The sequence below is a fragment of the Pelophylax lessonae genome (genome assembly GCF_965119305.1).
Source record: "Pelophylax lessonae genome assembly, chromosome: 3".
Taxonomy (NCBI): domain Eukaryota; kingdom Metazoa; phylum Chordata; class Amphibia; order Anura; family Ranidae; genus Pelophylax; species Pelophylax lessonae.
In genome coordinates this window covers 308,347,669-308,374,839 of record NC_138770.1, presented here as the reverse complement: position 1 = coordinate 308,374,839, position 27,171 = coordinate 308,347,669, and the positions used below count along the sequence as shown (strand labels likewise).

General features: G+C 45.3%; 1 protein-coding gene across 1 annotated transcript in view; it reads left to right on the top strand.

The window, feature by feature from the left end:
- Positions 1–27,171, top strand: part of CHRND (cholinergic receptor nicotinic delta subunit) — a gene marked incomplete at its 3' end in the record, with an annotated part of 128,664 nt that overhangs the window by 28,760 nt on the left and 72,733 nt on the right. Inside the window, exons 6-9 of the mRNA XM_082250878.1 lie at positions 1,151–1,266; positions 11,605–11,805; positions 23,832–23,943; positions 26,236–26,350. Coding sequence (XP_082107004.1) covers positions 1,151–1,266; positions 11,605–11,805; positions 23,832–23,943; positions 26,236–26,350 — 544 coding nt within the window. The remainder of the gene's footprint in view (positions 1–1,150; positions 1,267–11,604; positions 11,806–23,831; positions 23,944–26,235; positions 26,351–27,171) is intronic.

The window sequence follows — 27,171 nt, the reverse complement described above, 5'->3', positions numbered from 1 at the left end:
CCTCCGCTGTGGTCATTATAAAGACTTCCCTGTGGGATACTTAATTTTATATTACAGGGAACGCATCAGTAGCAGCAAAGTGATCTCTATTGGAATTGGGCTTCCTGGGTTTAGGTATGCTTTACATTTATTCCCACTATTTTATGATTGCTGATATACTATACCAGAGCCAGCGCTATACCCTGTAGGTTCAGGCTTGGAACTGCAAGCAAGATGAACTCTACTGTTTTTTTTAATTAAAGTGGAACTCCATTGTAAAATGAATTGGGCCAGTTAGGTACAGAAAGATAAATAGGCACACACTAAGCAGTATAGATAATAAAAAAAAAAGTATAAGAATTGAATAGGTATAGAAACCCTGACTGAGTTTATTTTAAAGCTGTGATAGAACCCCATTTGCAGCCCTTTCAAACAAGGAGCACAGAGAAGATATAAGTGTCCCTGTTCTGTCTCTAGGACAGAGAGCTAAACCTTCCTACTCCATAAACGTCAGATACCATATTGCTTTGATCTCAAATTTATTAGAACAAGCCAGGTGAAATTACAAATTGATAAAAATAAACATCAATCAGTACAATATTGCATACAACAAAGAAACAATGACCTATAATACAAGATGGGATAGCAAGAACTCACTTTTTAAGCTCTCTCACGGGTGATGGTGAGAGATTGAGAAAAACATGTCTTGATGCCCTGCTGTATCTTCTCAAAATGGTGGCTGATTCAGTTCCTGTAGAACTTATACCTATAATGCTCTGGTTCCTAACAACTTTATTAAACACATTCTGAGTTTACAACATATGCAGAACAACTGAAGCTATACCAAAAAAGGACAGTAGATGGCGCTTGCGCTCTGCACATAACTAACTTGTGTGAATCAAGAAAACCCAACATGTTATTTTAAACAACATAAACCCAAGTAATCAGAATAGAAGTCTGATGGACAGAACAGTCCCCTATACATCTATGTCTAGAACCACACATACCTGTATGCAATATAATTATCTACATCGATACTGAGAACTACAGATATTTAAAAACAACAAACTCCCTCTGTGTCCTATGTGTTACTAGACTTAATTTTTTACTAATTTATTTTTTTCTGTAAACATATTTTTACCTTCCTGTAACATATTTTTCTTTGCTGTAGCTCATTAACCTACAATGCTAAAGAGATAAACCTGCAGCTAAAGCAAGAAACAGATTTAGATACACAGAAAAGTTTCCCAGTGGAGTGGATTGTCATAGATCGCGCAGCGTTTACAGGTGAGCAGATTCCTTTCTTTACTGCAATAATACAAAATCCGCAGGAGTAAAAACTCTATGCATGCAACAGCGCTTGTTCTAAAGTGTACAAAAAAAACAATTAAAGCCACCCAAATTAAACAAATAACACCATCAATATAACATATGTAAATACTTAGACATATACTAGTGAAACAAAATATATGAATCGTGTTTGTGCCTAAACCCAGTGCATACTGATGTCCAGTGAAAAACAGTCCCAATAAAAGTACTCTGTATCCTTCAAAGGGAACGGCTCACTCCTCCTGCTGTCATAGGTCAATGCATTCCAAAAAGAAAATACTTTTAACAAAGAAAAGGTGACACAGTGAGTGTAAAAATCCCCACTCACCAGACGGTGTTGATCCTCCTTATTTTATGGCAATAGGATCAAAGGAAGCTTTAGTGGTCTCCTTTACAAGGATGTAATTTCCAGGCGGTCCTTCAATCCTCACAGTGCTCCAAAATGAATATGGGAGATAGGAAATAAAAATGGAGAGCGGACTCCACATAGCGTAAAATTGTATGCTAGCCTTTATTTAGAGCCCATGTATAGGGGCTATGTATAAAACACACAAAAAAATCTCTCCCGTGCGGGCTTCCACACTGTACAGTGAGAGCAGTGTCTGCCAAACCAACCGAGTGGCGGCGTGCGTTTCACCTACACTGAAGTACGTCACAACGTGTGTTCCAGCTTGACGTGTTTCATCATCAGCGTGAAGTCTTCAGAGCTTCAGTTGCATGCATAGAGTTATTACTCCTGTGCATTTTGTAACATTGTCTAACCATTAGGTTTACAATAGCAGCTGCTAATCCATTTATTTATCTTTTTGTTTGTTTGTTGTTTGGCGCAAGTGGTTTTATAGCATTTTTACTGCAATAATGACAATAATTACAATCCTTAGATGTGGTGGCTTCATTAATTTTCCAATTTTAGGCTTTTTTCCTTTATTTTAACCTAGTGATCCTGCAAGTAAAAATCTTCTATCCTCACTGTTCTATATCTACAGTATGGGGGGGCAGCATTTTCACCCAAGGATGTTTGCTCCTGAATTGGACTACAAAACACCTTCCCCCTCTCCTCATCTCTATAACATGGGGGGAGGGGCGTTCTGTGGTCCGGGGAAGATACCTATTTGAAATTTCAGTGCAACATAGGAAGACTACACAGGAAGTTACAAGCTCACTAGATTTCTGGCAGGATAAACAGCAATTTTTGCACTTTTCATGATTTGCACTTATAGAACACATATAACATAACACTTTCAATGATATCTGTCAAGGCTGGCTGATGTATTATATCAGGGCATATGCATTTACACCAAGTATGGGTGCATAAATATTAAAGAATAAGTCCACCGTAACACTAAAATCCCTGCAGCTATAGATCTCCACGATCTAACACTAGCCTATCTAGCCCTGTAAAGAAGAAATCAGTATACTTACCTTTTTTTTTTAAGCTGATCCAACCCGCTGATCCAACCCGATCCCACGCACAGCTGTCAGCCACAGCTTTGCTGTGGAGGAGGGTACAGATGAAGAAGTCGAAGATGGAAGACCCATGGTAAGTCTATGGGTGATATCACTTCCCATTAATTTCACAGCCGTTGTTGGCCGTGTCCTCTGCAGAGCTTCTGCCGCTGTAGATCGGGTTGGATTGGCTTAAAAAAAGGTATGTATACAAATTTCTTCTTTACAGAGCTAGATATGTTAGTGTTAGAACATGGAGATCAATAGATGCAGGGATTGTAGTTTTAGGGTGGACTTATCATTTAATGTATGACAACAAACAATTTAGATGACCAGAAGATCTTGCTATTGCTCCCTAGAAAACCCTTAGTTGCACCCTTACTTATTTTTTATGTTGTACATTGGGCAATCAAATTAATAGTTGTAAAACATATGGCAACCCTAAAAGAAACTATAAATTTTGGGGTTGATGTACTAAAACTGTAGAGTGAAAAATCTAGTGCAGCTCTGCACAGCAACCAATCAGCCTTTAGGTTTTTTTTGTCAAAGCTTAAAGCGGTAGTATCCCGCTTTTTGACACTTTACCTACAGGTAAGCCTATAATAAGGCTTACCTGTAGGTACAAATATTATCTCCTAAACCGGCATGGTTTAGGAGATATTTACAGTGCATGCAGCCGCTCGCGCGAGCGGCGCATGCGCTCTGAAGGTCCGGGGGGACCTTCAATCTATTTGCCGGGAGCTTGCCGGAAAATCACTCCCGCGCATGCGCGGGAGTGACGTCATCGCGGCTCCGGCCAATCATCGCGCCGGAGCCGTCTCTTCCAGCCAATCACCGCGCCGGAGCCGCCGAACCCGGAAGAGACGGCGAGGGATCATGGCAGCGCCCGCAGCGATGTCCGGGGGTCCGTGTCGGGGCTTCGTTCTAAGGTAAGTTACACATAATGCATACTAGCTCATTATGCCTTTGTCTTGCAGGTTTTTTTTTTTTTTTTTTTCTTTGGGTTTACAACCGCTTTAACTGAACAAGCTGAAGTTAGAAGCTGATTGGCTACTTTGCACAACTGCACCAGATTGTGAATTCTCCCGTTTTAGCAAATCACAGTACATTTAAGATTTGGGCTTAAAACAGGGCAAAGCAACAGATTCACTTTATTTCCTCCTCTTCGGCAGCAGTCATTCCCCCATCATTCTGTTCAGCCTCTGGGACTAAGGAAAGAAACCCTCTGTAGGATTAGAGTCACTTTAGATGGAGCTTACACAATGACAAAATGCTTTCTCCCCATCCGTGATAGCTCTGGCCAAATCAAAAAGCTCCAACTTTGTCACCTCACCAGAGAGGTGAGTAGGTACTGTTGGGGAGAAAAACACAAGTTTCTTTCTTTCAAAGCATATAGTTAAAGTGTATGTATAGCCCAAATAATTTGTTTTCTGTTTTGAATAGGGTAGAGAAGGGTTAAAACACCTTCTAGGATCGTTTTTGTACCATTTGGAACCTTTCCTTTTACATTCTGTCCCAGAGATGCTGCAGAAATATAGAGGAAATATACCATAAGTGAAGAGAATTCCTGTCTTCGAAGATTGTCTCTGGAACAATTGGCCCCATTTGGGAGATTTCCCCAACCTTCTTGTTCTTGGGACAACTGTAAAATGCTGGACTTTCTCTCACTTTCTTTCTCATTGACCATGGTCACCAATACAAAAAGAGGAGTGAATTTCCCCAGGCAGACCAGGCAGCAATAAGAATGTGACGAGTGGTAAAAAAAACGGAAAATTTATATCAAATACTTACCGTAATTTTCCTTTCCTGATGGACTCCATGGCAGCATACGTATCGGGTTTGGCCCCGCCTCCAAACCTACCCATAGGACCTCACTCCCATAAATCTTTGCTCCTGTTCAGCACACGTGTTCTGTAACTATCCTCCACAGAAATCCGGGAGGGAACTCCTGCTGCCATGGAGTCCATCAGGAAAGGAAAATTACGGTAAGTATTTGATATAAATTTTCCGTTTTCCTGACAGACTCCATGGCAGCATACGTATCGGGAAATAACTCGCCGTACACACAGGGTGGGCAGGTGCTGAACAGAAAAATTTTAATGCATTTTGTCAAACAGACAGGACTTGCAAACCAAAATTCACAGAAGAAAGAGCCGCTGGCTCAACACAGTAATGGGATAAAAAAGTGTTAATAGAGGACCACGACGCTGCTCTGCAAATGACTTCAGGAGCCACATGTCTGGATACTGCCCAGGAGGTAGAGATGCTCCGCGTCGAATGAGCTGTAACTACTGCTGGAGGGGTCAAGCCCTTAGCCCTATAAGCCCACTGGATGGTCTGGATGATCCAAGAGGAAATGGATCTCGTCGAGGCTCTTGAACCTTTGTTTTTTCCATAGAAGGTAACAAAAAGATGTTCCGATTTTCTGAAAGAGGAAGTGGCATCTAAATATTTCTTAACACACTCTCCAACATCCAGCGGATGAACCGAAGATTCTTCCTCTTCCTGTCTAAAGGTTGGTAATACTGTTTCTATGTTTTCATGGAAGACAGAGGTCCTTTTTGGTCTCGCATCCAGCATGGGGATGAGCACCACTCTGTCAGGAAAAAAGGTTAAGAAAGGCTCTTGTGACCCAAAGGACCCAATTTCCGACACTCTTTTTGCTGAGGTTATAGCTACCAGAAACACTGTTATCAGTGTAAGCTCTCTTATGGTCAAAGAATCAGACCTGTCTTGAATCTGACTCGCTAGGAAATCCAGAACTAGTGGCAGATCCCACTTGGGAAACCTGGGTTTTCTCTGAGGTCTGATTCTCACTGCCCCTTGGAAGAACTGACGAATTAGGGCATGAGTGGCCCAGGAGATCCCTGAAAAAGCGGAAATAGCCGAGACCTGGACTCTGAGCGAACTCACTGATAGAGGCAAATCCAGTCCTGATTGGAGAAAGCTCAATACATCCTGGATCTTAATTGAAGATTGAGGATCAGGCCTTGTATTCAGTTGTGCAGAAAATTTTTCCCAGATTCTCTGATAAACCCTGTTCGTTGAGCTTCTTCTAGCACTAAGTAATGTCGAGATTGCCGTTTCTGGGCAGCCTAAAGCCTGTAACCTCCTCCTCTCAACATCCAGACCCTGAGATGTAGACGGTCTGGGCACGGATGGAGTACAGACCCCTGGGACAACAGATCCGGTCTGAAGGGTAGCGGGATTGGGTCTTGGACACTGAGTAGCGTCAGAAGGGGAAACCATGGCCTGTTCGGCCAAAAGGGAATCACCGCCACTACCTCCACTGGCTCCGACCTGAGTCTCCGAAGAAACTGTAACACAATCGGAATTGGTGGGAAGGCGTATGCCCTGTGGAATCTCCACTGATCCGAGAGTGCATCTATCCCTGATGCTTGTGGATCTCTGAATCTTGAATAGTACTTCGGCAGTTTGTGATTGCAGGGGGAGGCGAAGAGGTCTACCTCTGGAGAAAGCCCCAATGTTAGGATCCAGTTGAACGTTTCCTTGTGGAGGGACCACTCGTTGTTGTCCAGATCCACTCTGGACAAGAAGTCTGCTTTGACATTCTGGACTCCTGGAACATAAACCGCTGAAAGATTCGAGAGATTTTTCTGTGCCCAGGACATAATCGGCTCCACTTCCCTCAATAGGGACCAGCTGCGTGTTCCCCCTTGTTTCCTGATGTATGCCACTGCTGAGGTGTTGTCCAGGCGCAGCATGACAGGTTGGTCTTCTGTCAGGTGAGCAAATGCTCGAAGAGCTTGGAATGCTGCTCGGAGTTCTAGTATGTTGGATACTATTCCTCGAGTGGAAAACTCCCACCTGCCCTGTGCCACCTCCGACAGACAGTGGGCACCCCAGCCTATGTTGCTGGCGTCCGAGGTAACCACTACCCACGGAGCTGGCTTCAGAGAGTGGCAGTTCAGCAGGTGGTCTCTGCATAACCACCAGGGGAGACTCGCTCTCATTGAAGGGGTTAAGAAGATGCGTTGATCCAGATGCCACGTATCCCATTGCTGAAGGAATCCCTTCTGAAAGGGTCTCATCCTCCACAGGGCCCACTTCACCATGGGGACTACTGCGACCATAGTCCCGATCACCTTCAGGCATTGACGTGCCTGAAGATGAGAGGATGAGAGTGCAAAGCGAATCCTGTCTCGAAGAGTCCCTATCTTTTCCTCTGGAAGAGAGATAGTCGCCTTCTCTGTGTCGAACAGAGCGCCCAAGTAGATCAGGGACTGAGTTGGAATCAGGTGACTCTTCTCCTTGTTGAGTAACCAACCAAACTTCTGGAGAGTGGACACGACCTGCTCCAGATGAACTAATAGTTGTTCTCTGTCTTGGGACAACAGGAGTAGATCGTCCAAATAGTGGTGAAGACGGATACCTTTCAATCTCAGTAGGGCTACCACGGCCAATAAGATTTTTGAAAAGGTCCGTGGAGATGTTGAGAGCCCGAATGGGAGACAGATAAACTGAAGATGTAATCCTCCCACTTCGAACCGGAGAAACCTTTGAAAATCTTCGTCCACAGGGACATGAAAGTAGGCGTCTTTCAAGTCGATGGACACCATCCAATCTGCCGGCTGGACTGACTGCTGTATGGACAACAGGGTCTCCATTTTGAACCTTTCTTTTTTTATGAATTTGTTCAAGAAGGTCAAATCTATCACTGGTCTCCATGATCCGTTCTTCTTTTGGACCAGAAAGAGCGGAGAATATATTCCTTGGCCTCGCTCTGACTCTGGAACGGAGATGACAGCCCCTTGAGCAATGAGAGCTTCGACGTAAGAAAACAAAATCTGACGCCTTTCTTCTAGGCATGGTATGGCAGTAGGCAGGAACCTTGAGCCTGGCCTCTCCTTGAAGACCCACTTGTGGCCTGAAGACACCGTCCTGACGGCCCAGGGGTCCTGAATCGAAGCCGCCCAGACATGTCGGAAGGAGCGTAGACGCGCACCCACCCGGCATGTCTGAGCGGGCCCACCCTCAAAAGGACTTAGTGGGCTCACGGTCCCCCGAGGAGACATTCTTTGTCGTTTTCCTGGAAGACTGCCTGGATCTCCAGTTCCGGTTGAACTCCCGACCAGGTCTATAAGAGCGAGCTTCCCTGGCCCGATCAGGCACAAATTTTCTGGTAGGCTGTCCTTTCTTGACGTTGAACTGGCGCCGATCCTGGGGAAGAAACCCAGACTTACCGCCTGTGGCCCGGGTTATGGCCTCGTCAAGTTTATTCCCGAAAAGGGAGGACCCCTCAAAGGGAATACGGCACCAAACTTGCTTTGATGCCGGATCCGCAACCCAAGGGCGGAGCCAAAGAGCTCTCTTAGCTGTGACCGAGGACAGCATAACTCTTGCCAATAGACGGATCAGGTCTATGGAAGCCTCCCCAAGGAACGACGCGCCCAGCCTAAGCTCCTGGATTGGAGCGCTTCTGGCCACCTCCTCCGAAACCGATCTGACCGATTCGTCTACCACATCAGCCCAAGACTCCATGGCTTTGGATAGAGCAGCTAAAGCCAGGACTGGCTTACAGGCCATACCTGCTGTAAGGTAGATTCTCTTCAAATCAGAGTCCATCCTTCGGTCCAACGGGTCTTTAAATGAGACCGTATCCTCTAAGGGAAGGGTCACGTGCTTGACCAGTCTCATGACTGCTGCGTCAACTAGGGGAGGAGCCTCAAGATGTTTCACATCATCCTCTTTGAAGGGGTAAAGTTTAGCCATCTTGGATACTAAGGAATTCTTTCGTTCCACCTTTTTCCACTCCTCCAAGATGATTTCACCCAACTCTCCCAGGAAGGGAAAATTAACACGCTCCTTATTGAGCTGTTTAAAGTACTTCTTCTGCTTGGGAGGGGGAACAGCTGACTCTTCCCAATTTAAGGTCTCTCTGACCGCTTTAACCAGGGAAGGCACCAAGGTATATTCAAAACCCAAGCAGGGATCCTCATCTTCAGAGTCGCTACCTGACAAGAGCATCGACTGATGGCTTGTGTGGGCCGACTCGAAATCTTCCTGTACCTGTAGTGCTACAGGGGAGGGGCTTGGGGAAGCCGTTGCAGTGTCTTGAGAACGACTGACACCCAACTCTGCCAAAGAGTCCTTAACCACTCTCTTGACCAAAGCCTCAATGCGCTGATCGGAAGTATCCCTTTCTCCCGCAGCCTGGGAGAAACATCTATCACAGAAAAGCTTCCTCTCTGGGACACTAGCGCCACAGCCTCTGCAACCTGCTTTGTCAGGTCTCCGTGCGTGGCTGGCTGAAGTAGACGATTTTTGATGATGTGAGCCCGAACGGGACTTTCCTGTAGAGTGCCGGTGGCGAGAGCTCGAGCGCCTTTCACTTCTCTGAGAAGAGTGCCTAGTCTCTGAACGAGGGGGGCTGTGAACAAGAGAAAAAACAGAAAACACAGACAGGAAGCTAGGAACACTTGAGTTCCTACCCCCACCCCCTATAACCCACAACCCCACCAAGAAGCCCCAAATACCTGTTAGGGGCGGGCTGACCACCGGAGGGCAAAGTAGCTTCCATTCTGATGCTGACCTACAAGAATGAGCCGGACAGCATGTCAGAAAAACCAGCAAAGCGGAGGGGGGGGGGGTTGCTCCCAAACTGGGGCCAGTACTCACCAGGAACCAAGGTTAGCAGGCAGAGCGGCAGCGCACAGCAAAGCGACCACAAAAAACGAACGATTTTCGTGTGTAACACCCAGTATCAGCAGTGTGTACAAACACAACACTGCTGACAGCTCTGGGGTTTAAATATGGCGCCTGGTGACGTCATCAGCGATCGCCACCGACGCCAGCTTACTGCGCATGCGCCGTGCTTACACTGCGCATGCGCGAGAACCAAGCCTCGTTCCCGAGGCGCCGCACATGCGCAGTAGCGCGCACCGGAGGCCGGTCAGGAAGTGAATCGCTGACCGGCCCCGGACCACTAGCCACCAGGGAAGGCAGGAGAAAAACCAGGTAAGACATAAGGCACGAGCAAGCAAATAATATAAACAAAATAGCTGCCATGGAGGACTTTGTACTCACGGACCGCAGATCACCAGGGATGGATGCACACACCGGACTTATCTCATTCTTAGGGTACCGGCCACCCGCAGCAGCTGGGCTTTTTGGCCAAGGCTGCATACATCTTCGCCCCTACTCCATACCCCGCAGCAGCTGGGGCTTATTGGAGAGCTCCATACCCGACTGGTAGAGCCATCCATCACCCGGAAACCATCTTCAGGTAGGATATCAGGTAATCCTTTGGAGGACAAAAAAAGAACACGTGTGCTGAACAGGAGCAAAGATTTATGGGAGTGAGGTCCTATGGGTAGGTTTGGAGGCGGGGCCAAACCCGATACGTATGCTGCCATGGAGTCTGTCAGGAAAATTCCTTTAAAGTGGTCATGAAACATGAACAAAGCACATATATCTGTAGTGTTTACTTTTCTCTCTCCAAAGCTCCAAATGTCATTTCTCTCTGGTGCATCGTTCCTCTGTCATCAGTATAGGTCACTTCAGAGAAGTTTTAACATTAGATATATGTGTGATTGGGACTGGGAGGGAGATAAGCACACAGCTTGTCTATTCAGAATACTGAATTCTGCATGTTCCTTCGTTCATCTGCCTATATGTAGAGGGAGGAGAGGGGGTGTATTCTTTCTCCAATCAGCTCTCACACAGTGTAATAGAGCTGTAACTGCAGCTCTCCACTCCCTCCTCTCTGCTCCTGACATATGCAAATTATTTTATCACTATTGTATTCTTTTGAAGGATTGTAGACAAGAAAAGAATGCAGATAAACAAGTAAAACTTATGTAGAAAGATTTGTTTAATCTCTGTGTATCACCTGAGGCTATTCAATTCACTGGGTATATGAGAGGGTTTACAACCACTTTAAATACACTTTAACATAAAAAAATATATTGATGCTATGCTCACTTCAAAGATGTCAAGCTGTTCACACAGGGATATAACAAACAAAAACAATTATTCTATGGGTGAATCTTGATAAATAGTGGGAGTCACTCATCTGCCAGAAATAACTCTGCACAATCTTAGCACTAAGGAGAGAGAATAATGGCATAATGTAATTTTGTTTCTGTATTAAAACAAGAACTGGTAAGTCTGAAGGGCCCCTAAAACCTGTTCATCAAGGAGGGTACAACCATTTACTGGCCTCCAATTGGGGTAGGTGGCACATAAGCCCTTCCCTTGCCAACACCCCTTTCAGGCAAAGAAAGTGCTGAGAATTTTGGCTCTTAATAGCACTGGGCACTGGTGCATTGGAAGAGGAACCCGATTTTTGTGGGGAAACCCTTTCAATGCACGTTCTCCCCTAAGCTAGTATAAAAATAGTAGGAGGGTTGAAGTAGGAGGTTTCACCTTTTCCATATTTTGAGAATACTGTGGATTTGTTCTGGGGATGGGATAGGGGCTTTTTTTCTCTTTTAATTAATCATGGAAGTGCTGAACCTGTATTAAAACACAAGTTCAGAACTCACTAAAGATGAAAAAATCTACAACCCCAGAGCAAAGAAACATTTTAAAATACAAGTTCCCACACTGCAAAGAATAATTTGAATATCATGCAGCATAAAAAATGGTAAAATCTCAGAGTTAATCTTCATTCACTGAATGATAAAAAGGGGGATTATTACAGTAAAGTAATTTTCCCATCGAAGAACAGATGTGGATATGTGAGTGAACATGGACAAATACGATTTATGCTATTTTCGAATGTTGAGCAAATCTTCTTTGAAAGTGGGTGAAAAACACTGTAAATGTGCAAAAATGAATCTTTGTAACTCTGGGTGTTTGTCTAATTACCTGTGCTGTGTTTTTCAGAAAATGGAGAGTGGGAAATTGTCCACATTCCAGCCAAAAAGAATATCGACCGGAGCGTTTCCCGTGACAGCACTAAGTATCAGCACATTACATTCTACCTCATTATTAAGAGGAAACCTCTCTTCTACATTATTAATATCCTGGCTCCCTGTGTTCTTATTGCTTTGATGGCCAACCTTGTTTTTTACCTACCAGCTGACAGTGAGTACTACCATAATTAGAGAAAGAAGTTCCCCAGCAAGAATGATATATGTCTCTGATGATATATGTAAAGATATAATTTTTTTTAGGGGGTGACAGTTATATTGGTTGACTAACTATAATAGTTGAACTACAATGGTATAGCTACAAGAGGGACTAAGAGTGGTTCATACAAACATCTTTATCACCCCAAAATCTGTATTTCTTTAGTTCATTGACGGACACAACTTCTTCTTTATCCATTACGGAACAGGGTTTTATAGCCCCACCTGCAGAAGTAGGACAGTAGGCAGAAAAAAGCTTGGCACCTCCTATGGGCAGTCCTCTCTGGGCATAGAATCCCCTCTCTGCTATAGGCCTCTAGTCATTCTCCCTAGTGTCTTAAGGAGTATGGACTTAATATTTTTTGCTGAGACTTGTGGTCCCATGCCTTTTTTACTTTTCTCACTGGAATTTACCTTTTTTACTGCTATAATCTTCTATCAACAGTAGGGCTGGGCGACGGGCTGGATAATCTAGATCCAGTGGTCACTCCAGTCTGACCAGCGAGCGCACGCAGACAGTTTGCTCTGCGCTCAATCAGCAGCAACGATGCCCCATCTTGGACCCGGGGCAGCCAGCAAGTTAAATGTCTCACAGGGACACATATGACCAGGCACCTATAGTCCGTGTCACAGTGCTTCCCCTGGCAGACCGCCCCACCACTTCGGTGGAAAGGAGAATCTGTCATGGGAGCCTTATCAACACTTTTTATGGATCAGTAAGTAGATGCCCCCCTCCTTCCCTGAATATGGTGTAGGTGTGGGTGCTTTCTGGGGTGGTCGGTCCCTACAGGGTTCTCCTCCACTTCCCTCCCAACTTGGTAGCCTGGTGTAGGTCTAACACCCCCCCCCCCGGACATGGGGCTGCCTGCTGCGAGGGATGTCGCTTGTCCTACCTGGCTCCCACAATGCACTCACTGTATCCTGAATGGTCCAGTGGTGGCCTGCAGGTGCGGGGTTGGTAAGTTTTGCCCTGGGCCTTCCATCGTGACTTTTGTTTGGGAGATGTCCTACAGTGGCGGGGGGGGGGGGCATGAGGTGTGGGCTTGTTAAATACCCTGTTTGAGTGTGCACACTGCCCAACATGCAGTCAGTTCTGCTGGTCCATGTTATTTAGGAGGCACATAGCTGACTTGTCCTGGGTCTTTGGGAGATGTGGCCCAGAGTTGGGTCATTGCCTGGGTCCGTCTGTGGGTCGGAGCACACCACGCGGTCAGGCTGGCTGGAAATTTAGGCTGCCGCTTTGCGGCTTACTGGGCGGGTTCCGAGGTGAACCTACCCCTTCCTGGTGTTGGCCTCTAGTGGTGGCCTCTATTGGTGGACTGCCACGGCAGCCATCTTTGGGTAGCTTCGTGGCCATTTTGTCAAGGGCGACTGTTATTGCTTCCTCTCAAAAGATAAAAATAACAAAAATGTCAAGAATTTGGGTCGCTTGTTTAGGCCTTTGCTACCTTTGTGGCCCCTTGCCCAGGCAGGGCTAACGAGTTGGTGCTGGGCTGCATCATGTTACCTACGGCATCTGTCCATTTAACTCTGTCTGTTGGCCTCTGGGTCAGCCTAGAAAGGGAGCTGGGGTCCAGGCTGGGTTCCTGGAAAGGGGACTAGCTGACTTGAAACCCCCGCCTCCCCCCCCCCCCATTTCTTCTTCCCTCCCAGGGTCTCGGGAGGCCATCTAAGCTATTCTCCTGCTACGGATGGTTCTGGGCATGGTTTTCAGTGGAAGATCCCAGGGGTTGTGAGCCCCAACCAGCTTGTCAGTTAAAGTTTGCTTCTCCTGCTAACTTTTATGCATTTGCCTGCATGTCTGGGGTCACCCATGGTGTTTTTTGTGGTCCCTACGTGCTTTGGCCAGGCTCTTTGATGAAGTGAACCTGATCTCCCGTGGTATGTCCCCTCTCCTTCCTGGGTGCACAGGCACCCATGATACCAGTGCTGAAACTTCTCTCCTTCATGAAGGGGGCACATGAGAACAGCAGGGTAGGCTCAATCAACTGCTCTGTGATTAGTCTGAGATAGTCTGGTGCCTCCAATACTTACCACATATGCCAAGCTGTGGTGACCCGGTATGAATACTGGACATATGGATCTGGTGCATGGTGGCTCTGGCAAGACGGTTTTGGCCCAGGGTTGGAGGTGCCCCTGTGGTACATCCACTGATCCTGCTTACCTCTTTTTTAAACTCTCTGTTTTGTGGTGGTACATTGGTGGGTATTTTGGCTTGAGTGCTGGCTGCTGACTAAGCTTTTGCTTGGCCCGGACATTCCTGCCCTTCCAGAGGTATATTCTCTGTGGTACTGCCTTGGACAACATCAAGCCTCTCATGGCTAGCGGGTGTGGTTTCTACCATAGTATTTCCTCCTATTCCTCTGAGGACTCTCTCCCGCCCCCCCCCCACGTTTCCTTCTCTCATGCCTTCGGGCTCTGTGCCCTGTGGTGCAGGACCTGCTCGCTAGGGCATAGGCGTCCTGGTGCTGAGCCAGAACAGTTCCAAGGTTTTTCCTGGTCCCGGAGGCCCTGTATTACCTTGCGCTTGTTCAGACGCTATCCAGGCAGTGGGGGTCTTTACATCTTGGGTTATTTGCTAGTGTCCTTAGATGTCTAGGCTGTTTACCTGTTTTTTCTGGTGTGACATACATCAGCGGCCCTACACTTGGTGTTTGGGAACGCACATCCCCAAACTGTTTCCACAAAGTTGGGAGCATGAAATTGTCCAAAATGTCTTGGTATGCTGATGCCTTAAGAGTTCCCTTCACCGGCACTAAGGGGACAAGCCCAACCCCTGAAAAACAAAACCACACCATATTGTGGGGCTCTTCTTCAGGCTGGTCTCAACTCCCTGGGTGTTCTCCAGAGTGCGGACCTCTTTCCTGGCATTGCTGTGGCCAGGCCTAGTTATTTGGGTGGCCTTTTCTGGCTTGCGGATCCTAGGTCATTCTGCTAGGCTCCATGGAGGTCACATTGTGTTACTTATGGGACTTCGGGTGGATCCTGCATCTAGGGAAGTCTGTGTTTACCCCATCCCAATGCTTGGAATATCTGGGGTTGCTCCCCATTTAAGACCAAAGTCAAGGTGTTCCTTCTGTCGGACAAACTACAGACACTCTGGTCAGTGGTCTGGCAGCTCTTGGCCTTCTAGCAGCCCTCCATGTGTTTTTGCATGCAGGTTTGAGACCTGATTGTGGCTCCTTTCGAAGCAGTTCCTTATGCCCAGTTCCGGTTGAGGACTGCAGACCATAGTCCTATCCAAATGGAACAGATCTTCTGCTTCATAGGACTTTCGAATTCACCTGGAGTGGCTGACAAGGGCTGCTCTTCTCTGGTGGCTGTGGCCAGCTGGGGAGGAGACTTGGAATTGGACTCAGGGTCGCTAAACTCTGGAGGAGGTTCGACTGCCCATCAATTTCTTGGAGCTTCAGGTAAACAGTTGTCGCTGACACACGGGACAGATCGCCTACAGGGTCTATGGATCAGGTTCCAGTTGGACAAGTATGTCAGTCTTCTGGGGGACAAATGAAGTGCTGCAAGGGCCCTGGAGGTGTCTCACTTCCTGAGATGGGCAAAAAGATTTGTTCTGGCTCTGTCTGCCGTACATATTCCAGGGGTCTAAAACTGGCAAGCAGATTATCGCAGCCGTCAGACGTTGGATCAGGGAGTGTGGTTTCTGCATCTGGAGGTGTTCCATCAGCTCTGCCTGGCTTGGGGACACCAAAAGTGGATATTTGGACGTACCGCCTCATCCAGAAGGTTTCTGGGTTTGTGGTAGGATCATTGGATCCTCTGGAAACTGCGCTGGTGGTGCCGTGGGATCAGCCCAATCTCATTTACACCTTTCCGCCCCTCCAAATGACTCTTTGTCTATAACGCAGGTTGGACGCTAAAAGGATCCTGGACATTCTGATGGCTCTGGACTGGCCTCTCTGTCTGTGGTAAGCCGACATGGTGCAGTTGCGGGTGGACACTCCCTGGCTGCTGCCTCTTTGGGAGTACCTTCTTTCTCAGAGGCTAGTGTTCCATCCTGCTTTACATTGCTGGGTTGGTGGGGTGGCTGTTGACAGCCAGGTTCTGAAGGTCCAGATGTATTCCGGCTCAGTGGTTACAATGTTAAAGGCTCAGAAGTCTACCTCTGATACCTCTGTGAGCTGATCTTGTTTGGTGTGAGGCCTTGGGGTTTCATCCTCGCTCTTTCTTCGGGGCTCAGGTGTTGGCCTTCCTCTGACGTGGTGTGGAACTGAAGCTTGCATTGGGCATGTTCAAGGGTCAAATCTCAGCCCTGGCTGTTCTTCTTTGGCTTCCCTTGCCACGCATCTTTGATTCAGTGTGTGGTGCCCCTTGTACGTTGCCTGTTGCCACAGTGGGACTTAAATTTGGTGCTGTCAGCTCTTCAGAAGCCTCCTTTGCAGAACATTCCAGGTGTTCCTTTACTTCCGCTTTCGCAGACCATTGTCTTACTAGTCACTACTCCTTCAGCTCGGCAGGTGTCAGAGTTGTCCGGTAAGCATTATATGGTTTTACACAAGGACAAGGTGCTGCTTTGACTTTCCCTTTCCATTCTTCCAAAGGCAGTGTCAGATTTTCACTTGCATGAGGACATTGTCCTAACTTCTTTAGGTCCTCATTCGTCGCACCCTCTGGAGGTGGATCTGCTCTCCTTGGATGGGGTTCACGCGATCGCGTGCACCTGTCTATGACAGCTACTTTTCGGAAGTTCAGATTTTCTGTGCTCACGAAAGTCCAAGGCGGGCTTGTTGGCCTCTTCTGCCATTATTTCCCATTGGATTCTTCAGGTGATTGTGCAGGCGTTGGTCATTAAGGGGCAGGAACCTCCTTTCCATGTTATGGCACATTCCAATAGGGCGGTTAGCGCCTCCAGGGCATTCTGGCATTGGGCATCTGTTTCTCAAGTTGGCAGAGTGGCAATCAAGTATTCTGTGCACACAGTTCCTTTGTCATATATAGTTGATGTGTCGGCATCTTCCGATGTTAGTTTTACCTGCAATGTTTTGCAGGCAGCTTTTAGGACTCTCGGGCACCATGTTGGCATGATGCTCAGGGTTTTTTCTCCCTTAGTTGGTTTGCCCACCCCTCATTGTAGCACTGCTTAGGGACATCCCTGTTTCGTTATGGGTAAAGAAGAAGAAGCTGTGTCCATAAATGAGCGAAAGAGAAAACTGGATTTTTTTTATTACTCACTGTAAAATCCCTTTCTCTGAGTTCATTGATGGACACAGCATCCACGCCTCTATGGAGTTTTCTCCTTTGACACTGCTTGTGACTGACTGGAGGCCTATAGCAGAGAGAGTTTTTTTTGCCCAGAGAGGCCTGCCAATAGGAGGTGCCAAGTTTTTTCTGCCTAGTGTCCTACTCCTGTAGGTGGGGCTATAAAACCCTGTTTTGTTATGGATGAAGAAGAAGAAGCTGGACTCAGAGAAAGGTATTTTTTACAGTGAGTAACAAAACAAAATCCAGTTTTTGTGTGACCATGAGCCTCCAATCCTTCTATCGCTCTTCAGAGTACGCAGCCAGCATCAGGCACTCATGGAGGGGAGGGGGCATTGTAGACATAATAAGAAATCATTTATGTAGGATATTTGTGAACATATAATTCATATTGCTTGCAAATACCCCTATTGTAATCCTAGCTCTAGCAAAGTCCTGTCTTGGATCTATGGTATGCATTAATCTATTGTCAGCAGCTATTATAGCTGCCAATTATGAATTGTCAGATGTCAGGGGTGTAGTTAAGCTTAGAGTTGGAGACCAATGTGTAGAGTATAGCCCCGTACACACGTACCGATTGTCGGCCGTAAATATTCGGCCGACGACCGATCGGCCGATTGTAGGCTTGTTAGTATGATGCTTCCGACAGCCGACAGCGCATTTTCGGCCGAACAGAATCTGTCGTGCAGGCATTAAAATTCTTGTTGGCCAACACCAGAACGGCCGATTGTTCGGCAGTCAGTACAGAATTCGGCCGACAATCAGCAGATTTGCAAGACTGGGCATGCTCAGAAAAGAAAAAACACACGGAAAGTTAACCATCACATGACATCACTTCTGCAGTCGGCTGTTGTTGGCCAACAAAATTCGTGTGCAGTCTTTTGCAGTTTTCAACAGACAGGACAGCCCTGGACAAAAGACGGCCGATCGTTCGGCCGACGATCAGTACGTGTGTACGGGGCTTTAGGCTAAAATCAGTGGCTCCCTCGTTGCAAAGAAGCAGATATCTGGGCTAATAATGGTACATATGCTTAGGAAACAGCCTTAGCTTATTGTAAAATTGGCAGGTTTGCTTTAAATTTTGATACATTCAGTAATAAAACTGTAGCATTTGGCAATCGTGTATTCAATGAATGTAACTGTTTCTTGTACTGTACAGCACCTGAAACATAGAACTAGCCTACAAATGCATTTAGTAGAAATTAAAAAAAATATTGGTAAACTTTTTGGAGCAATATAAAGCTTAAATCACAATTGGATCCAAACCTAAAGAATTAATATACTGCAGCTTACTAATCATCAGATGTAATGGCTGCATTAGTTCCCCTCTGTTTCACCTGGTGATCTGGCCAGTAACACACCTCTTGGATTAGAGAGACACCACTCTGGATGAAGGCACACAGGGGCATCTTTGGAAAGCAGAATTGTCAGTTTTGGGGGAGGGGGGTGTTAGATGTACTAGCAAATTTATTTACACTAAGAAATTCAAGCCAAAGTCAAGCTCACACTGAAGTTACACAAGCAGTTACATTGCCAATTATTTTATTTTGGAATAAAGTTGATTACATAAAATGGATCATTGTAAGCACCCTGTCAGTAATAAATGGTTTATCTCAGCACTTTAAGTACTATAATTGCAGGAGAGCTTGTTCTGTTGAAAAACAACAGACTTACTGGCTTGATCATCAGAAAAAAAAAAGAAAAAAAGAAAAAAAAAAACGAATGCAGCCACCATATCTAAGAATTAGTAAGCTGTAATATAATAAATGTTTGCTTTTGGATTTATTACCACTTCAACATGTTTCAGATCACGAAAATATATACAGTACAGTAAAACCTTGGATTGCGAGCATAATTCGTTCCGAAAACATGCTTGTAATCCAAAGCACTCTTATATCAAAGCAGATTTCCCCATAAGAAATAATGGAAACTCAGATGATTCGTTCCACAACCATTTATTCATAAGTCAATGTGATAGGATGTGTAACCATAAAATGTCCATCCACAAATGGCAGCCTCCACAAGGAGATTAGAAGCAAAATCCAGCAGGAGCTACAGAGTATAAAAGAGAAGAGAGACGCCTCTAAGTGCAGCAATATGATTACATTTAATGAAGATTCAACATTTAGCAACTCACATGGTTGATGATTAAAACAGGCACGTCTAAGTATGCAGGCATCGGGGGTAAAGGTGCCACATAGATCATCCTCTGCACCGCCGGCTCTTACCACTGTCAGTCTGCAGTCGTGACTGGGAAGACTACCCTGCGGTAGAGCGATCTGAAAGCGAGGCTTGAAGCGCTCGTGGAGCGCAGTGTGGAAGGGATGACATCGAGGACAGTGCAGAGGACAGTCTATGTGAACAGCTTTACCCTGGATACCTGCATACTTAGATGTGCCTGTTTCAATCATCAACCATGTGAGTTGCTAAATGCTGTTCCTTCATTAAACGTAACTATATTGCTACACTTAGAGGCGCCTCTCTTCTCTTTTATACCCAGTTGTGACGTGACACTACTTGTATATCAAGACATTGCTTGTATATCAAGTCAAAATTTATAAAAAAAATTTGCTTGTCTTGCAAAGCGCTCTCAAACCAAGTTACTCTCAATCCAAGGTTTTACTGTATTTATATTCTTGATTTTTTGTGACATTGCATCTATTACACCAATCACACACATTCTGTCTACAACTCAACTTTCCTGGCAAATAATTAAAAGGAATTTATAATGCAATAGCCCTCACAGTACTTTTTCTGTAAACAAGCTGCAATACTGGATAAGGTAGAAGGGAAGATTGGTAGGATAGAACATCTGACTTTTTTTACTTATTGACAGACTTCATTCAGGATGATGATCATATAAAACATCAGAGACACATTATCAAAGCTACATATGTTGGATTATGGTTGCTAGAAAACCTTTACCAACCGGCAGTACCGGTACCTGAAGCAAACCTGTACATTGCCATGTTTGCTGCAGTGTAGGTAGATTATCCTGAATTTATTTATCTTCTGCATATTCTTCCCACCACACCAATCCAACAAAGTCCTTAGCAAAATTTTGGACTTCTGAGTCTGGGCATACCTGGGAACTTTAAAAATGTCTGTGAGCCTGAGCTTCCAAGAGAAGGCAAGAGAGGGGATGGGGCTGCTAGCATTTTATTGGTGACCTGAGAGAGTGTACTGCTCCCTCACACTTTTGTCAGTAATATAGTGCTCCCTAACATTGATCGTTAGTGGAGAAGTGCCCTCATGTTAACAGTTAGTGGTAAAATAGGCCTGACATTAATTGTCAGTGATGTAGTGCCTTCTTAGGGAGGTGGTCAGTGGTGAAGTGCCCCTTACATTAGTGGTCAGTAGAGAAGTGCCTCTTACACTGGTACTCAGTGGTGAAGTACCCCCTTAAATTGGTGGTTAGCGGGCAGATGACTCCTTATATTTGTGAACGATGTTAAGGTGTCCCATACCTTGTTGGTCAGTGATGAATTTCCTACCTACAAGGTTGTTAGAGTTGCAGAATTAACATAATTTACCATCTTTGTGTCAGGAATGTCTGTAAAATAGATGCTGCTGACCCTAGAAAATGCTTGTAAAAGGATGGCATTGGCCTTCTGGAGATAAAGGAAGAGGAAAATATTGTAAAGAGGAATACTGTAATTTTCCTGAAAGATAATAAACACTTAAGGGCACCTTTGCTTTAAAAACCCAGCCCACCCTCCCTAGCTTAAAAGCTACCCCAAACACCAGTCCCACGTGCTTGCCTAATCTATCTATGGCAGCAGCTGCCTTCCCTGGAGCTTAAAGCCTCAGGTCCAAAATCGACTACAGCACTACTCACACCTATTTAGTAACTACACATTGACTTGAATGGGATTGTATTCCTAGTGTCTCTGCTCTAGGTGTATGGCCCTATTCAGGTCTCTGGGGAGTCACTGTGCAGGTGCAGAGCAGGTTTCAGTCTTGAGGCTATAAACATTGGGAGAGGCTGCCACTGTTATACTATTTCAGTGACTCACTAGGTTGTGATAACTACTACAATCTAAGCCATTAAGGGGATGTACAGCCAAAGCTTCTACATCTCCTATGGATCGATCACTGGAGTGCAATTTGTTTTGCACTCCTGTGACCCATTTTCCGAAGTCCGCAGTCCGAAGTCTGCTGTCTGCTGACGTCACAGAAACAGTCCAGGCACCGCATCATCACGACAATGGAAGTCGGGATCGGCCAGGTGCCTGGAGTGACACCCGGCTCAGCCTCTCAGTTTGTCACTGAGAGCCTGAGCCGGCCGCTCCTCGCCTCTCCACAGCCCAGCTCTCCAAAGAGCCAGAAGGAGGCAGAGTGGAGAGCTGCTGACTAACAGTCAGCAGCTCTCTGCTCAGGGAGCTGTGAGAACCGAGCGATTGGCGGTGTTCGATCGCTTAGGTCTCAGCGTAGAGGTGCCAGGGGACAGATACAGCATCGAACTGATGCTGCATCCACCTAGGTAAGTATGTATATGGAAAAAAAAACAAGCCATACTTCTGTTTTAAAAGAAAGCATGTAATAGGGTGTTTGGATACTATAGTTAATATGATTATTATACAGGATTTATATAGCACCAACAGTTTGCGCAGCGCTTTATAATATAAATGCAGTTCAATACAGAAGGAAAAGGAGGGCCCTGCTCATGGAGCTTACAGGCTAAAGTTTCATCTGATGTCTGCAGCCACCATTAGCTGGCAGTGTTCAAACTGGTTCTCCTCTGCTGCCATTCTGCCTCTGGGAAGCAGAACAAGAGGCATCAGCAATATGAGGAGTGAGTGGAGAGACTTTATCCCATAGGGAAACAGTACAAACAAATGGCCACTGCCCCACCTATAACTGGTCTTTGCAGCAAGGAGCACATGGAAGGGGGACTCCAAATTTTGAGAGCCTCCATAATAGAAGCACATGCATTATAATGGATAGGAAGAGGACAAGTGAGCTTGGAGGGAGCCCATCCTTAAAAAGCACAGGGGTGCACTGGACACCCAGCACTGGAATACTAGTGAGGGGACGCATTGCTACCATTGTCCTAAATGCTGGGTATCCAGTGCGCCCCTCTGCTTTTAAGGAGGGGTGGGATCCCTCCAGGCTCATCTGCCCTCTGCCCTTTGTCCATCCATTATAATGCATATGCTTCTACAATGGAGGCTCTCAAAATATAGAGTTAGGACTGTGGATAAAATTGGGGTACCGTGAAGTGGCTCTGCAGCTTACGCATGTATTTGCAAATGTGTGCAAGCCAAATACGTTTTTAACGTATACTGTCAGTCAGGATAATTTGGTTGGTTGCAGGCTGGTCAGTAAGTTGAGCTGTGAATTTTCTTTGTTTTTGTTTATCCCATAGGGAGCACTTGTCCCTTCAGTAAGGGCACAGCAGAAAGTCACAAGGGCTTTTTGGAAAGGAACATTTAATCATATGTGTGCATTTTTTTCTGTGTGGCTGCAGGTGGTCAGAAGATATAGGAGAGCACTCATATGCTGGACTGGTTGGTGGTTTTTTAAAAGGACGTATTGCACAGCCAATACCTGGCGAGAGTAACATGAGACATTATTTAACCAGATCAGTTGGGAATGTGTAGTGGCTTAGTGAAGGAAGGCCAGTCAGTGGTGGTGAGCTGGAAAGGTATTTTGGGCCTCACCTCCAGTGGGCCCCACCTACTTGGGCGCCCCAGTCAATAGGCCTTTCTTGTTGGCAAGACCCAGATGGACTAAACCTGCACCATGGGGGTTTGTGAGGCCTCCCTAGTGATTTAGTGTGTGATTCTCAACATTAGGCCTGCAACCCTAAAGCCTGAGGAATATGTTACCCATGTACATGAGCACTAGGAGGGTAGGACTTAGACACCATTCACGAAGTCTGGAGAGTGTAGGACCATGGCGCAAGGATAGGCTTTGAAAAATGCATTCGAGGCACTTCCTTTATCCTGGGGTAGGCCTGTCTTACACATCTGGTGTAGTCTTTGCTGCAAGCCACCAGCAGGGAACTTGACCACAACTTGCAACTAGTGGTCTCTACAGACTTGGTGTAGTCTGCAAGATTGGCTGCAGCTGAAGAGTAAAGGCATGACTGGACTGATGAATCCCTCAGTGATTGTCAGAGTTAGATAGCAAACTCTGTGTCGGTGCGCAAGATAGTTTGAGCTGTGATGCTGTGGTAGTAACAGAGCATGTTTAGTGTAGTCTTTGCTATAGACCACCAGCAGGAGACATGTAAAGACAGGTGCTTATAACATACAATACCTTACTTGAGGTATGTGGCTTTAATCATTTTATTTCTAGCACCATAGTTACATAATTACATAGTAGTTGAGGTTGAATAAAGACAACAGTCCATACAGTTCAACCTGTACAGGTGTGTATGTGTGTCTCAGTGGCCTGATCATTTCCCATAACCCTGAAAGTTGTGATCTGTGAGATGCCCGTCCAAGAGTCTTTTAAAAGTAGCCATACTCCCCGCAGCTACCACCAATTGTGGAAGAGAGTTCCACATTCTCACTGCCCTTACAGTGAAGAACCCCTTACGCAGCTTAAGGTTAAACCGCCTCTCCTCTAATCTCATTGTGTGGCCACGTGTAATTTATGTTTTCTTTTATTGAGCACATTTTAGGAAAGTTTGCCCTTCTGAAGTTTAGGGTCCTTATCCCCCCCACCATAATAATCATGCAATGTTTAATTTAGTGTGATATTCCCTGCTTAGTAAGGCAGCGCTATAGTAGACTGTGTATACCATCCTATTTCTGTCAGGTGGTGAAAAGATGACCTTGGCCATATCTGTCCTGCTGGCTCAGTCTGTCTTCTTGCTGCTAATCTCACAGCGCCTCCCAGAGACCTCCTTGGCCATACCACTCATCAGCAAGTAAGTTTCTCGAGTGTTCTATATAATTTAATTGTAAATGCTGTTTCGGTGTATACCTGAATGCTAAAATATCAACTTTTTACTACTGTCTGCATGAACAAATGCTTCAGATTTGAAGAGGTGGTGTTGCTGAAAGATATTAGACATGCAGTGCATCCGGAAAGTATTCACGGCGCTTTACTTTTTCCATATTTTGTTATGTTACAGCCTTTTTCCAAAATGGATTAAATTCATTATTTTCCTCACAATTCTACAAACAATACCTCATGATGACAACATGAAAGACGTTTGTTTGAAATCTTTGCCAATTTATTAAAAATAGAAAATGAAAAAATCACATGTACATAAGTATTTACAGCCTTTGCTTAATACTTTGTTGAAGCACCTTTGGCACAAATTACAGCCTCAAGTCTTTTGAGTATGATGCTACAAACTTGGCACAACTATTTTTGGGCAGTTTCTCCCATTCTCCTTTGGAGGACCTGTCAAGCTCCATCTGGTTGGATGGGGAACGTTGATGCACAGCAATGTTTAGATCTCTCCAGAGATGTTCAATCGGGTTCAAGTCTGGGCTCTGGCTGGGCCACTCAAGGATATTCAGAGTTGTCCCGTAGCAACTCCTGTTATCTTGGCTGTGTGCTTAGGGTCATTGTCCTGTTGGAAGATGATCCTTCGCCCCAGTCTGAGGTCCAGAGCGTTCTGCAGCAGGTTTTCATCAAGGATGTCTCTGTACATTGCTGCATTCATCTTTCTCTAGGTCCTAACTTGTCTCCCAGTTCCTGCCGCTGAAAGACATCCCCACAGCATGATGCTGCCACCACCATGCTTCACTGTAGGGATGGTATTGGCCAGGTTATGAGCAGTGCCTAGTTTTCTCCAGACATGATGCTTGCCTCTCAGGCCAAAGAGTTATATCTTTGTTTCTTCAGACTGGAGAATATTGTTTCTCATGGTCTGAGAGCCCTCCAGGTGCCTTTTGGCAAACTCCAGGTGGCCTGTCATGTGCCTTTTACTGAGAAGTTGATTCCTTCTGGTCACTCTATTATACAAGCCTGATTGGTGGAGTGCTGTAGAGATGGTTGTTCTTCTGGAAGGTTCTCCTCTCTCCACAGAGAAATGCTGGAGCTCTGTCAGAGTGACCATCGGGTTCTTGGTAACCTCCCCGACTAAAGCCCTTCTTCCCCGAACACTCAGTTTAGACAGGCGGCCTGCTCTAGGAAGAGTCCTGGTGGTTCCCAAATTCTTCTATTTATGGATTATGGAGGCCGCTGTGCTTATTGGGACCTTCAATGCTGCAGAAATATTTCTGTACCCTTCCCCAGATTTGTGCCTTGATACAATCCTGTCTCAGAGGTCTACAGACAATTCCTTGGACTTCATGGCCTGGTTTGTGCTCTGACATGCACTGTTAACTGTGTGACCTTATTTAGACGGGTGTGTGCCTTTTCAAATCAGGGCCAACCAACTGAATTTACCACAGGTAGACTTAAATCAGGTTGTAGAAACATCTCAAGGATGTTCAGTGGAAACAGGATGGACTGTGAATACTTATGTACATGTGTTTTTTTTTTTTTTTTGTTTTTTATTTTTAATAAATTTTCAAAGATTTTAAACAAACTTCTTTCACGTTTCATTATGGAGTATTGTTTGTAGAATTTTGAGAAAAATAATTAATTGAATCCATTTTGGAATAAGGTGTAACATAACAAAACGTGGGAAAAGTGAAGCGCTGTGAATACTTTCCGGATGCACTGTATGACATACTTCTCGATATGTCAGATCCCTGGTCCACCGTTACTCACAGTGGTTCCTACCACTTGCCCCTGCTGTGATAAATGTGGAACCACAGGGCATAGCGGGGAGTGCCAGCATCCAACACTCCCTGAAGTGTTAAATGTATGAAATCTTTAAAGCATGATTATCTCCTAAATCCAGAGGTGTTTACAGTACAGTGAAGGGCCTGTGAATCTTTATGTACTTGAATCTTTGCAATAGAGCCAAATAGACCAGGCTCATTTTAAATACATTTTAAACTACCCAACAGTCTTAAACCAAAAGAGGATTCAAAAGGGACTCCAGACTTAGCCAAAAGTGCAAATACATGTGCTGTAAACATGCAAAAATGTTTGTGTGTGTGTGTTTATGTGCTGTCATTTTTAGTGTTTTTTTTTTATATTTTTGCAATGCATAGGGTGTATTATTTTAAGTCGCTAAACATGTTACTGTCTTACACAACAAAACGTATGGTCATCTAAACAGATGAAAACTTTAAAATTGTCTTCTGTTTCTCAGGTACCTGACATTTATCATGATTCTGGTGACAATTGTAGTTGTGAGTTGCGTTGTTGTATTAAACATCCATTTTAGAACTCCCAGCACTCACATCATGTCAGAACGGATGAAAGAGGTATGACCAGAATAGCATGATATATATGCCAAATCCTATAGACGTGTTAAAGTGTTACTAAACCCACAATGGTAAAACCAGTCTGTATATGTAGTAAAGCATGCTTGTTATACTCACTGTAGAACCTAAGGGGTTAATCCTCCGCGTGTGTGTTCATGTTCATGGGATCATGTGTTTGATCCTGTCTTCTTTTACTATGACTAATCCATCTGCTGATAGTACAGGCACTCTGCACATGCTCAGTTTTGTGTGTGTTGCTAGAGAGCTTTTTTTTTGGGGGGGGGGAGGGGAGGGTGCATGTGATCGGCACAGGGCTAATCAGCTCTATCCAGACAGAGGGTCAGGAGTCATGCAGTCTCATGGGACAGTCAGAGGAGAATGAAATCTCCTACTAAAAGCTTTAACCAGTGCTCAGCCGGACACGGATAGAAGTCACAAGACTGCTATCTACTGATGATGAGAAAAGCTAGTTAGCAGTTCTTATTTACTAAAATAATTGCATTTCCATGTTTTGTGTACTGTGGGAGACCAGAGATAGTGAATGCAGTGTCCTGAGGTTTAGGCAGGACATTTTATGAGTACTTGTAAAAATATCTATGCATAACAGTAATAATATGAGGGCAAATCTTGGCATATTTGCATTCTGTTATTTTGCACACTTGAATTTTGATGTACCCACTGTTATTTTAGGTACAGGTGGAGACAGTTGAGCTGGGTCAGTCTCTAACTTCTCACTTGTCTTGTCTACTCTAACCACTAGATCTCCCCACCCACCTTGCTTGTTCTAGCACTTTTTGCTGCATTATCCACTTGTAGGCAAG